The sequence below is a fragment of the Tinamus guttatus genome, unplaced genomic scaffold (genome assembly GCF_059628265.1).
Source record: "Tinamus guttatus ecotype Peru unplaced genomic scaffold, ASM5962826v1 Tinamus_guttatus_pri_ptg000587l, whole genome shotgun sequence".
Lineage (NCBI taxonomy): Eukaryota > Metazoa > Chordata > Aves > Tinamiformes > Tinamidae > Tinamus > Tinamus guttatus.
The window spans coordinates 34,142-46,889 of record NW_028289121.1 but is presented as its reverse complement, the minus strand read 5'-3'; the positions used below and the strand labels follow the sequence as shown (position 1 = coordinate 46,889).

General features: G+C 67.8%; 2 protein-coding genes across 2 annotated transcripts; one reads left to right on the top strand and one right to left on the bottom strand.

Annotated features, from left to right (window-relative positions):
* Window positions 1-391: 391 nt before the first annotated feature.
* On the bottom strand, window positions 392-2,984 carry LOC148592464 (uncharacterized). Its single transcript, XM_088534682.1, has 3 exons — window positions 2,808-2,984; window positions 1,386-1,419; window positions 392-807 (listed from the first exon to the last, which is right to left on the bottom strand). Exons 1-3 carry the CDS (start codon window positions 2,982-2,984, stop codon window positions 392-394), a joined length of 627 nt encoding a protein of 208 aa, XP_088390808.1.
* A 2,972-nt stretch (window positions 2,985-5,956) lies between these two features.
* On the top strand, window positions 5,957-12,714 carry HACL2 (2-hydroxyacyl-CoA lyase 2). The gene is made up of 15 exons (XM_088534690.1): window positions 5,957-6,058; window positions 6,157-6,358; window positions 6,879-7,006; window positions 7,112-7,250; window positions 8,100-8,211; window positions 8,280-8,379; window positions 8,456-8,553; window positions 9,559-9,695; window positions 9,767-9,901; window positions 9,972-10,086; window positions 11,105-11,274; window positions 11,348-11,418; window positions 11,481-11,552; window positions 12,352-12,457; window positions 12,536-12,714. Exons 1-15 carry the CDS (start codon window positions 5,957-5,959, stop codon window positions 12,712-12,714), a joined length of 1,866 nt encoding a protein of 621 aa, XP_088390816.1.
* The last annotated feature ends 34 nt before the right edge of the window (window positions 12,715-12,748 follow it).

Below are 12,748 nucleotides of genomic sequence, written 5' to 3'. Positions count from 1 at the left end.
TGGTGTCCCCAAACAGCCGTGCAGGTGGGTCTCCAGCCCCAGGGGTCCACAAGGTCCCTTGGTGTCCCCAAACGCCCATGCAGGTGGGTCTCCAGCCCCAGGGGTCCACAAGGTCCCTTGGTGTCCCCGAACGGCCATGCAGGTGGGTCTCCAGCCCCAGGGGTCCACAAGGTCCCTTGGTGTCCCCGAACGGCCATGCAGGTGGGTCTCCAGCCCCAGGGGTCCACAAGGTCCCTCGGTGTCCCCAAACGGCCGTGCAGGTGGGTCTCCAGCCCCAGGGGTCCACAAGGTCCCTCGGTGTCCCCGAACGGCCATGCAGGTGGGTCTCCAGCCCCGGGTCTCCACACCGCGGGGCCCCTGGACGCGGTTCCTGGGCAGGGGGACGTGTCCGTCACTCGCTGGCGATGCGGATCATGCCCACGAAGTTGCCCTCGCGGTCGTCCTGCGCCAGCTGCCAGCTGTCCCCGGGCAGCTCGCCGTCCAGCTCCAGCCTGAGGACGTCACCGGCTTGCAGGTGGCCCACGGCCTGCGTCAGCTCCGAGCGAGCCGCTTCCAGCCCCGGCTTCACATCCAAGTGCACGGCCAGCAGCGGGCGCGACGAGTCTTCCCGGAGCACCCGGAGCGTCACCTTGCCGGCGGGACACGGGTCCCCGGTGCATTCCAGGGCGAACTGGCCGTAGAGGAGGTAGAGGCCACCGGCGTCCACCCGCAGTCCCCGTGCCACCCTCTGCACGTCCCCGCTGAGGAAGACGCCGCTGATGCCTTCCTCGTAGCGCCAGGCCGGTCGTGAGGGCACCACCAGCAAGCCTGGAGAGACGGGGGGGAAAAAACAACGTGAATCCCGGTGGAAACGGTGGGAAACGGGTGTTGTGATGCCCGCAGGAATCATGGATGGGGACAGTTGTTCCTGGTGACAATGGTGTGGAGAATGTGCTGGGACATCCTTGAGGATTGTGGGATGCAGGATGCTCCACGGCAGCCCCATGGGCCGCAGGACGCCCTGGGACACCCATGAGGACCACGGGGTGGAGGATGCTCCGTGCGATGTCCCCGTGGGCCCTGGAGGACATCCGGTGACGTCCCCGTGGCCCGTGGGCTGGAGGACATCCTGCCATGTCTCCATGGGCTGCAGGACACCCCGTGACGTCCCCGGGGACCGTGGGCAGGAGGCTGCTCCATGGCAACCCTGGGGACAGAGGACACCCCATGACGGCTCCGGGGACCGCAGGCTGCTCCGTGATGGCCCTGGCGACCACAGGATGCTCCGCGGTGGCTCCAGATGGTGGCCCGGGGCCACCTTTTCCCCTCTGAGGTCGGAAGGGAGAACGCGCCGCCCCCTCGACCGCGGCGCTTTCCGGACGTCCCCGTCCCCCCCCGGCACTTACCGGCGCTGAGCAGCCCGTGGGCGGCCGTGGCTCCCTGTGCGGAAGGAGAGCGGGTGTCAGCGGGGGGGCCCAGGCGTCCCCGGTTCCTCCCGCCCCCCTCGCCCGGAGAAGGGGAAGTCTGGAGCCTCTGCAGGGTTTCGGCTCGGGATATTGGGACTTTCCAGAGCCCCCGCGGGGATTTTGGGGGGTCCCCATCACTGGGGGGGGACAGGGTAATGATTCTCCATCCTTTGGGGATGGGGAAACTGAGGCACTGGGGGGGCACCAGGCGGACAGACACTCTCTGGCCCCAAAGGACAACCCCAGACACGTGGACAAACATGTCCCTCCCACGTGGACACACGGACACAGACGGGACAGGCAGCACTGGCTGGCTGGATGTACAGACAGATGGACAGATGTGGTCAGACATCTGGAAGGATGGACACCTGGGCAGACAGACACCTGGATGGGTACACAGGCAGACACACGGATACACGGACACTCTGAGACACGTCTGGACAGTCGGACACCTGGACCCACAGATACCCAGAGGGACGGACACAAGGACAGACAGACACCGAGACAGATGGATGCCTGGAGAAACATCTGGATGGAGAAACACCTGGACAGAGGGACACCCTGGTGAAAGGACATAGGGACGGACACATGGGCAGCTGGACACACAGACAGACACAGGGATGGACACACAGAGGGAAGGACACCCAGGTAGGGAGAGATCCACACGGACACCTGGACAGACAGAAGGACACACCTGGCTGGATGCTTCGGGGGGACAGACAGAAGGACAGATGCCCAGAGGGAAAGATGGGCATCCAGCTAGACAGACAGACACCCAGAGAGATGGATGGGCAGACACCCAGAGGGACAGACACCTGGGTGGATGGATGGACAGACACCCAGAGGGACAGGCACCTGGGTAGATGGATGGACAGACACCCAGAGGGACAGATACCCAGAAGGATGGGCGGACATCCGAGCAGACAGACAGACACCCAGAGGGACAGATATCCAGACACCCAGAGGGATGCACAAACACCCAGAGGGACAGGCAGACACCCAGAGGGATGCACAGACAGATACCCAGAGGGATGGACAAACACCCGGACACCCAGAGGGATGCACAGACACCCAGAGGGACAGGCAGACTCCTGAGGGCACAGACAGACACCCGGAGGGACAGACACCCGGAGGGACAGGCAGACACCCGGGGGCACGGACAGACACCCAGAGGGATGGACAAACACCCGGACACCCAGAGGGACAGACAGGCACACCGACACCCAGAGGGATGAACACACACCCAGAGGGATGGACACCCGGACACCCAGAGGGACAGGCAGACGCCCAGAGGGATGCACAGACACCCGGACACCCAGAGGGACAGACAGACGGACACGACACCCGGACGGCCGGACCGACCTGCGGCGCGGGGGGCGCCCGCAGCAGCCCCAGCAACGCGGCGGCGGCAGCGGCGGCTCCGAGGGCGGCGGCGCCCAGAGCGGCGGCGATGGGCGGCAGGAGGCGGCGGCGGCCCCGCGGCCCCCCCGCGCCCTCCACGTCGGCGACGGCGACGGCGACATCGGCGGGCGGCAACATCGCGACGGCGGCGGCGGCGGCGCGGGCGCCTTATAGCGGGGCCGGCGCCGGGGGCGGGGAGAGCCCGGCGGGACCGGGCGGGACCGGCGGGGGGGCGGAACCGGCGTCGGGGGCGGGGAGAGCCTGGGGGGGGGCGGTACCGGGGGGGGCGGGCGGAACCGGCGGCGCCGGGGGCGGGGAGAGCCCGAGGACCGGGGGGTCTCGGGGGCGCTCGGGGGGACCGGGGCAGCGCGAGGCATCGGGGAGCGAGGGGCTCAGTGGGGACCAGGGACATCGGGGGACACCGGGGGGCACCAGGAGACACCGAGGGGACCAGGGGCACCGTGAGGACCAGGGACACCGGGGGACACCGGGGGGCACCAGGAGACACCGAGGGGACCAGGGACGCCGTGAGGACCAGGGACATCGGGGGACACCGGGAGAACGAGGAACAACGGGAGAACTAGGGGGACACCGGGGGGGTCATCAGGGGACACCGGGAGAACTCGGGATATCGGGGGACACCAAGGGACACTGGGGGGACCAGGGGCAGCGCGAGACACTGGGGGGACCGAGAGACACCGGGAGGACAACGGGGGACACCAGGGGGACCAGGGACACTCCGAGACATCGAAGGACCGAGGGACACCGGGGAAGGGAAGCGGGGGACACCAGGGACATCAGGGGACACCGCGAGAGCTCGAAGGGGTGGCAGGAGATGGGGGGCGGACTGGGAAGGGGCCCAGGCGTCCGGGACCGGCCCATCCCCCCCTTTCCGCCCCCTCGCCCCAGCACCAAGGCCGGGAAGGGGCCCAGGCGTCCGAGCGCTGCCCACGGGGCGCCCGGGCGTGCGGGAAGTCGCCGCTGACGAGGGGGTTGGGCTCCCGGACGCCTGGGCCCCTCCTGCCGTGACGTTGCCCCCGCTCCACCCTCCCCCCGCCCCCGGCCGGGGATTTCGCCTCCCCCGGTCTCCGTGAAGCCTCGGAGTTTCCTACGCGGAAACTGCGGCTCCTCCCGGGGGCTCCGGGAAGGGTCCGGCGGGGGGGGGGGGCCGGACTCCTGGGCCCCCTGGGGGTGGGGAATGTCCTCCCCGCCCCCCACGCAGGCTGTCTGGGTCCTGGACAACCGGACGCCTGGGCCCCCCGGAGCCCTCGTGCGAGGGGCCGTGCAAGTCCTCGTGCAAGGGTCTGTGCAAGGGGCAAGTCCTCGTGCGAGGGTCTGTGCAAGAGCCCATGCAAAGGTGCGAGTCCTCGTGTAAAGGGCCGTGCAAGAGCTCGTGGAAGGAACTGTGCAAGGCCCCAAGTGAGCCCTCGTGCAAGGACCTGTGCAAAGGTGCAGACCTTTGTGCAAGGGGCCGTGCAAGCCCTCGTGCAAAGCTCCAAGTGAGCCCTCGTGCAAGGACCTGTGCAAGGGTGCAGGCCCTCGTGCAAGGGGCCGTGCAAGCCCTCGTGCAAGGCCCCAAGTGAGTCCTCGTGCAAGGGGCCGTGCAACCGGGCAATTCCCCGTGCAAGCCCCGTGCAAACGGCCCCCTATTCGGGCCCACCCATGCCCCGCCCCTTCCGCGCTGCCCCGCCCCTTCCGCCCCGCCCCGCCCCCCGCCGCGGACCAATCGTGGCGCCGTGGGCGGGGCGCGGGGCGGGGCCGCTCGGTCACGTGGCTGCGGCGCGCGGACGCTCGGGGGCTGCGGCCGCGCGCGGGGCCCGGCGCCCCCTCCCCACGCGGTGCCGGTACGCGGGGGGCGGGGCCGGTACGCGGGGGCGGGGCCGGCGCCGGGGGGCGGGGCCAGGCGGCGCGGGGAGAATCCCACCGCGGGGGGGGTGTGGGGGAGAGGTCATGGGGAGGGGGCGTGGCCGGGCGCTGGTGTGACGTCACCTGCAGCGGGGGCGGGGCGCGAGTGGTGGGGGCGTGGCCTGGGGTGGGCGTGGTCATGGCGGGGCGGGGGCTACTGGCCCCAAGGAGGGTCACGGTGTTGGGGGGGGTTGGGGACAAGTGGGGGTCACCGGGGTGGCGGGGGGACAAGGTGACACCCCCGGCCCCCCCCCCCAAGCCCCCCCCAAGGACATGGGGGCCATGGGGAGACAGTGACCCCCCTCCCACCCCCCCAAAGTATGTGGTGGCCACAGGGCCACCAGGACAAGGTGGCCACAAGGACATGGTGGCAACAGGGACAAGGTGGCCACAAGGACAAAGCCACCACGAGGACGGGGCGAGGGAGGGACCCTAAGGACGTGGTGGCTGTGTCACCATTGGAGGGGGTGACCGGCCACCCACAGGGACAGTCTGGGGACCCCAGGAAGCTGCTGTCCCCACCTGAGCTCTCCCTTTCCCCACAGGGACCGGCTGTCACGGTGGGACCACAAGGAGGTGACACTGTGATGTCCCCTGGCACCGTCCCCCGTCCCCCCCACAGTGTCCCCAGCCGTGGAGTGCCACCTAGTACCAAGCATCACGCATGTCCCCAAAGTGTCCCGTGTCCCTGTGCTGTCACATGTCCCGGGTGTCCCCAGGGTGTCATACATGTCCCTCCCACCCCATTGAGTGTCCCTCAATGTCGTTCCTCATGGTGGCGTCCCCAGCATTCCCCAATGTCCCTTAGAGCCACCAATCCCCCTAATGTCCCCAGCCGCCACCGCGGCGTCCCCAATTCCCGCATTCCGCGGCTCTGCCCTTTGGAACCCGGTGCCACCAGGACAAGGGGCCGTGTCCCCGGGGGCCACCCCGGCCCTGTCATTGGCGCCGTCCCACGTGGGATCACCTGGGGCAGGCGGAAGCCGGGCGCGTCCCGCATGGAATTTCGGGAACGCGGCGCTGCCCTTGCACGCCGGAGGGATTAACCCTGCCCGCCGCCGGTGCCTTTTCCCCACGGAAACTCCACATTTTGGGCTTTTTTCCCACTGTTTCTGTAATTTCCGCCTGAAATTTAGGTGGCGTTTAGGGGAATCTGACGTTTTCCTTTTCCCCCCGATTTTAAGGGCGGTTTTTCCTCAGCCCCCATGGATGCTCTGGGCATCTTGGCCGGCGCCTTCGCCATCCTCATCCTCCTGCTGCTGGTGGCCGCGCAGCGCCTGGGGCTGCTCTACCGGCTGCGGCACAAGGTAGGGCGTTTTGGGTGCAAAACGGCGCTTTTTGGGGGGACAGGCTGCATTTTGTGCGGTTTTGGGACCGATTTTCCCCTCGTCGCCGTCGCGCGCAGGCGGACGCGCGCAGCGGGCGGCACGGCGGGGAGCTGGTGGCCGAGGTGCTGCGCGCGCACGGCGTGCGCCACGTCTTCGCGCTGGCCGGCGGCCACGTGTCCCCCGTGCTGGTGGCCTGCGAGAAGCTGGGGCTGCGCGTGGTGGACACGCGCCACGAGGCCACCGCCGTGTTCGCCGCCGACGCCGTCGCCCGCCTCTCGGGTGGGTGCCGCCGGGGACATCTCGGGGACATCTGGGGACAACCACGGTGGCACCTGGGGCGCGGGAGGTGGGGGCCACGTGCCCAATCCCCCTTGGTTTTGGCCATTTTGCCACCCCCTTTTGTCCATCTCCAGGCGGGATTGGGGGCGATTCCTTTGGTTTGGGGTCATCTCGGGCGTCCCCGCATGGTGGCCCCAAATGCAGGGGACATCCATCACCAGTCACATTTTTGGGGTGATTTCCCTGTTTTTTTTGCCACGTGGTTGGCGGGGGGGGATGCCCAGCGCCCACGTGTCCCTTTGGCTATTTTGCCACCCCCTTTTGTCCATCTCCAGGCGGGATTGGGGGCGATTCCTTTGGTTTGGGGTCATTTCGGGTGTCCCCGCATGGTGGCCGTCCCCCAACCCCTATTCAAACGCAGGGGACATCCATCACCAGTCACATTTTTGGGGTGATTTCCCCGTTTTTTTGCCGCGTGGTTGTGGTGGGGGGGACGCCCAGCGCCCGCGTGTCCCCACAGGCCGCATTGGCGTCGCCGTCGTCACCGCCGGCCCCGGCGTCACCAACACGGTGACCGCGGTGAAGAACGCCCAGATGGCCGAGTCCCCGGTGCTGCTCCTCGGCGGGGCGGCCGCGACGCTGCAGCGGGTCGGTGCCGTCCCCACCCCGGGGACACCGCGGGGACCGACCCGCCGCTCAAACCCGCTCTTTTTGGCGCCCGTTTCACCTTTTCCGGGCGTTTTCGGCGCGCAGGGCCGCGGGGCGCTGCAGGAGATCGACCAGCTCTCGCTGTTTGCGACGCTGTGCAAGCGCCGCGCGACCGTGCGCGCCGTGCGCGACATCGTCCCCGCGCTGCGCCGCGCCATCGCCGCCGCGCAGTCCGGCACGCCGGGTAAGGACCCCGCTCCCACCGTTTCCCTTCTTTTCCGGTATTTTCCCACATCTTTTCGCCTTTCGGGGCGATTTTCCAGGAGTCGCAGCCGTTTTGGGGTGATTTTACGCAGCTTTCAGCCACTTTGGGGAGAATTTCCAAGTGTTTTCACTGTTCGGGGCAATTACCCCATGTTTCAGCTGTTCTGGGGTGTTTTTCCCCAAGTTTCATCTGTTTTGGGGTAATTTTCCATGAGTTCCAGCTTGTACGAGATGATTTTCTCAATGTTTTGGCTGTTTTCAAGTGATTTTCTCAGAATTTCAGCTTTTTCACCATCCAGGGTGGTTTTTCTTACAATTTGGCTTCTTCAAGGTTGACTTTCCCACAATTGAGCCACTTCCATTTTTTTTTGCCTCATTTTGGCTGCTTTGGGGCAGTTTAGCTGCTCCGGGGTGGATTTTCCTCAATTCAGCTTCCTCAGAGTTGGTTTTCCCAGGACTCCCAGGGCTTTTTGCCCACGTTTCAGCCACTTTGGGGCAGATTTTCCTGCAGTTTGGCCTCTCTGGAATGATTTTTCCCGCAGTTTGGCCACTCTGGAATGATTTTTCCCACAGTTTGGCCACTCTGGGATGATTTTCCCGCAATTTAACTGCTCCAGGCTGATTTTCCCCGTGGTCCGGTTAATCCAGGGTGTTTTTCCCCACGGTCCCGCGGCTCCGGGTTGATTTTCCCCACCATTTGGCTGCTCCGGGGTGATCCTTGCCGCGCTCCGGTTGCTCCAGGGTGCTTTTCCCTGCAGATTGGCGGCTCCGGGGTGGTTTTCCCCGCAATCCGGCCGCTTCCGGAGCGATTCCGTTGGCTTCCCGGCAGGTCCCGTCTTCGTGGAGCTGCCCCTGGACGTGCTCTACCCCTTCCACGTGGTGCAGAAGGAGCTGGGGGGATCCAAGGGCTCCGGGGGGCTGCGCCGGAGCCTGCTGGACTGGTGAGCGCCGTCCCCGCGGCGTCCCCCGGTGCCACCACCGCCGCGGTGACACCGGTGCCGCCGCGCAGGTACCTGCACAACTACCTGCACAACCTGTTCGCCGGCGCGTGGGAGCCCCGCGACCTGACGCCGCTGCCCGTGCGGGTGCCGCTGGCCACCGCGGAGCAGGTGGGTGTCCCCGGTGTCCCCGGTGTCCCCGCCGTCCCCGTCGCCGCCGTCGCTGACGCCGTGGGGACGGCCGCAGGTGCAGCAGGTCGCCGAGCTGGTGAGCAGGGCCGCGAAGCCGCTGGTGCTGCTGGGCAGCCAGGCCACGCTGCCCCCGACGCCCGTGGAGGAGCTCCGGTGGGTCCTCGGCCTCCTCTTCCTCGCCGCCGGGACGCGGGGACGCGGTGGCCGAGGCCGCGGGGGCTGCGGGTGACAAAGCGGCCACAAAAGCCGGTTTGCAAAAAGCTGCGGCCGCCACGTGCCAAAATGGTGGCTGCGGCTTGCGAGATGGAGAGACCCGGTGGCAAAGCTGGTGGCCACGCGTTTGCAAAGCTGGTGGCTGCATTTTGCAAAGCTGGTGGCCATGCATTTGCAAAGCTGGTGGCTGCATTTTGCAAAGCTGGTGGCCATGCGTTTGCAAAGCTGGTGGCCGCGTTTTGCAAAGCTGGTGGCCGCTCGTTGCAAAAGCAGCATCAGCACTTTGCAAATCTGGGGGGTTGCGCTTTGCAAAGCCAGTGGTTGCAGTTTGCAAAAGCAGCAGCGCTTTGGCCAAATCGGGAGAGGCCGTTTGCAAAAGCGCCTCAAGTTTGCAAAAGCGCCGGTTGCATTTGCTAAAAAACCACTGTTTGCTTTGAGAAAAGCGCCTCGGGTCTGCAAAAGCGCTGGCTGCAATTGCAAAGCCGGAGGTGGCTGCAGGTTGCAAAAATGAGCCAGCGGCAACGGTGCAAAGCGGGCGGCCGCGGCTTGCAAAAACGCGCTGCCGTTTGCCCAAGCGGTTGGCGTGGGGCGGGCGCTGCGGGCGCGCTGGGTGTCCCCGGTGTCCCCACGAGTCCCTGGTGTCCCCGCGAGCCCCTGGTGTCCCCAGTGTCCCCATGAGCCCCGGTGTCCCCGCGAGCCCCTGGTGTCCCCATGAGCCCCAGTGTCCCCACAAGCCCCCGGTGTCCCCAGCGTCCCCACGAGCCCCGGTGTCCCCACGAGTCCCTGGCGTCCCCGGTGTCCCCATGAGCCCCAGTGTCCCCACGAGCCCCCGGTGTCCCCACGAGTCCCCACGAGCCCCGGTGTCCCCACGAGCCCCAGTGTCCCCATGAGTCCCCGGTGTCCCCGGTGTCCCCACGAGCCCCGGTGTCCCCGGTGTCCCCGCAGGGCCGCGCTGGAGGCGCTGGGGCTGCCCTGCTTCCTGGGCGGGATGGCGCGCGGGCTGCTGGGCAAGGCGAGCGCCCTGCACGTGCGCCAGAACCGCCGCGACGCGCTGCGCGCCGCCGACCTCGTCATCCTCGCAGGTGGGTGCCGCGGGGACGGGGACGCCCGCGGGCGCCGGGCGCCACGCTCCCCGCTGGCCCCGTGTCCCCAGGCACCGTGTGCGATTTCCGCCTGTCCTACGGGCGCGTGCTGAGCCGCCGCAGCGCCGTGGTGGCCGTGAACCGGGAGCGCGCGCAGCTGCGGCGCAACGCCGACGTCTTCTGGACGCCGCGCATGGCCATCCAAGGTGACAGCGCGGTCCCCTCGTCCCCTCCTCGCTGTCCCCACGGTGCCACGAGCTGCCCCGTCCCCTGCAGGCGACGCCGCCTCCTTCCTGGTGCAGCTGGCGCGGAGCCTGCGGGGCTACTCGTGTCCCCGCGAGTGGCTCGCGGCGCTGCAGGAGAGCGACCGGCGCAAGGACGCGGCCAACAGGTGAGCCGGGCGCGGGGACAGCGGTGCCACCGTCACCACCGGGGACATGGTGACACTCGGTGCCACCGTCACCACCGGGGACCATCACCGCGGTGCCACGCAGTGCCACGCGGTGCCACTCTGCTCCACGTGCTGCAGTGTCACACCGTGTGGCACTGTGCAATGTCACACGGCGACATGCCATGCCACACGGTGTGGCACCGTGCCATGCGGTGCCACGGGGTGCCACGCGGTGCCACGTGGTGCCATGCAATGCCATGCAGTGCCACGTGTTGCCATGCAGTGCCACACGGTGCCACGCAATGCCATGCAGTGCCATGCGGTGCCACTCTGCTCCACGTGCTGCAGTGTCACACTGTGGCACTGTGCAATGTCACACTGTGCCCTGCGCTGCCATGCCACACGGTGTGGCACCGTGCCATGCAGTGCCATGCAGTGCCACGTGGTACCACGTGGTGCCATGCAGTGCCACGTGCTGCCATGCAATGCCATGCAGTGCCATGCGGTGCCACACGGTGCCATGCAATGGCCATGCGGTGCCATGCGGTGCCACTCTGCTCCACGTGCTGCAGTGTCACACTGCGGCACTGTGCAGTGTCACACTGTGCCCCGCACTGCAATGCCACATGGTGTGGCACCGTGCCATGCAATGCCATGCAGTGCCACGTGCTGCCATGCAGTGCCATGCGGTGCCACGTGGTGCCATGCAGTGCCACGTGCTGCCATGCAATGCCATGCAGTGCCATGCGGTGCCACACGGTGCCACGCAATGCCACGTGGTGCCACGCGGTGCCACTCTGCTCCACGTGCTGCAGTGTCACACTGTGGCACTGTGCAATGTCACACTGTGCCCCATGCTGCAATGCCACATGGTGTGGCACTGTGCCATGCAGTGCCACGCGATGCCACGCGATGCCGTGCAATGCCACGCGGTGCCACGTGGTGCCACACGGTGCCATGCGCTATCACGTGGCACTGTCCCCTGCGATGCCACCCCGCGTCCTGCCGCTCCGCGCAGGGAGAAGGCGGCGGAGCCGGCGCCGCGGCACCTCAACCCGCTGGCGCTGCTGCAGCGGCTGGACGCGCTGCTGCCCGACACGGCGCTCTTGGTGGCCGACGGCGGCGACTTCGTGGCCACGGCCGCCTACGTCGTGCGGCCCCGCGCGCCCCTGGCCTGGCTCGACCCGGGTAAGGGGGACGCGCGGCCGGGGCGGCCGCTGGCACCGCGGGGCCGGCGCCACGGGGGGTTTTGTCCCCGCAGGAGCTTTCGGCACCCTGGGGGTCGGCGGAGGATTCGCGCTCGGCGCCAAGTTGTGCCGCCCGGAGGCCGAGGTGGGTTGGGGACGGCGCGGGGGTGACACCGCGGTGACACCGGTGACGGTGCCACCCGGCAGGTCTGGATCCTCTACGGGGACGGCTCGCTGGGCTACAGCATCATGGAGTTTGACACCTTCGTGCGGCACAAGGTGAGGCGAAGCGGTGGCACCGGGGGACGGTGGCACCGGGCCGGGCTGTGCCGTGCGGCGCCGTGTGGCCACCCGTGCAGTGCCACTGCTCCATGTGCTGCAGTGTCACACCGTGTGGCACTGTGCAATGTCACGCTGCAATGCCACACGGTGTGGCACCGTGCCATGCAGTGCCATGCTGTGCCACGCAGTGCCACTCTGCTCCACGTGCTGCAGTGTCACACCGTGTGGCACTGTGCAATGTCACGCTGTGCCCCGTGCTGCCATGCCACACGGTGTGGCACCGTGTCGTGCAATGCCATGTAATGCCATGCGGTGCCACGCGGTGCCATGCAATGCCACGCTGTGCTATGCGGTGCCATGCAGTGCCACGTGGTGCCATACGGTGCCACGCAGTGCCATGCAGTGCCATGCAGTGCCACGTGGTGCCACGTGGTGCCACGCAGTGCCATGCAGTGCCACACAATGCCACGCTGTGCTATGCAGTGCCATACGGTGCCATGCAGTGCCATGCGGTGCCACGTGGTGCCATGCAATGCCACACAATGCCATGCAGGGCCACGTGGTGCCACATGGTGTCATACAGTGCCACGCAATGCCATGCGGTGCCACACAATGCCATGCAGTGCCATGCAATGCCACGCAGTGCCACGCAATGCCACGTGCTATCACATGGCACCGTCCCCTGCGATGCCACCCCGCGTCCTGCCGCTCCGCGCCCCGTCCCGTGTCCCGCTGCGCCCGGCCGGCCCGGGCCGCCCCGTGCGGTCCCGGTGTCCCCACGCGTGTCCCCGCGCAGGTGCCCGTCATCGCGCTCGTGGGCAACGACGCCTGTTGGAGCCAGATCTCGCGGGAGCAGGTGGCCCTGCTGGGCAGCAACGTGGCCTGCGGCCTCGAGTACACGGGTGAGCCCCGTCCCCGCGTCCCCATTGTCCCTATTGTCCCCTGCCCGCGGGGACGTCACCGCGGGGCTGTCCCCGCAGATTACCACGCCGTGGCCGAGGCCCTGGGCGCCAAGGGCTTCGTGGTGGCCAGCGACGAGGGCGACGCGGTGGCCGCGGTGCTGCGGGCCGCGCAGGCCGCGTGCCACCAGGGCCACCCTGTCCTCGTCAACGCCCTCATCGGCAAGAGCGACTTCCGCCAGGGCTCCATCTCGGTGTGACGCCGTCCCCGTGTGTCCCCAATGTCCCGTCCCC

Coding starts and splice junctions, on each gene's coding strand:
- HACL2 (XM_088534690.1), top strand. CDS start 5,957: ATGGATGCTCTGGGCATCTTGGCCGGCGCCTTCGCCATCCTCATCCTC. Junction 6,359..6,878: donor CGCCGTCGCCCGCCTCTCGG/GTGGGTGCCGCC, acceptor GTGTCCCCACAG/GCCGCATTGGCGTCGCCGTC. Junction 8,212..8,279: donor CGCCGGAGCCTGCTGGACTG/GTGAGCGCCGTC, acceptor GCCGCCGCGCAG/GTACCTGCACAACTACCTGC.
- LOC148592464 (XM_088534682.1), bottom strand. CDS start 2,984: ATGTTGCCGCCCGCCGATGTCGCCGTCGCCGTCGCCGACGTGGAGGGC. Junction 1,420..2,807: donor GGGCGCCCCCCGCGCCGCAG/GTCGGTCCGGCC, acceptor CCTTCCGCACAG/GGAGCCACGGCCGCCCACGG. Junction 808..1,385: donor CCACGGGCTGCTCAGCGCCG/GTAAGTGCCGGG, acceptor CCGTCTCTCCAG/GCTTGCTGGTGGTGCCCTCA.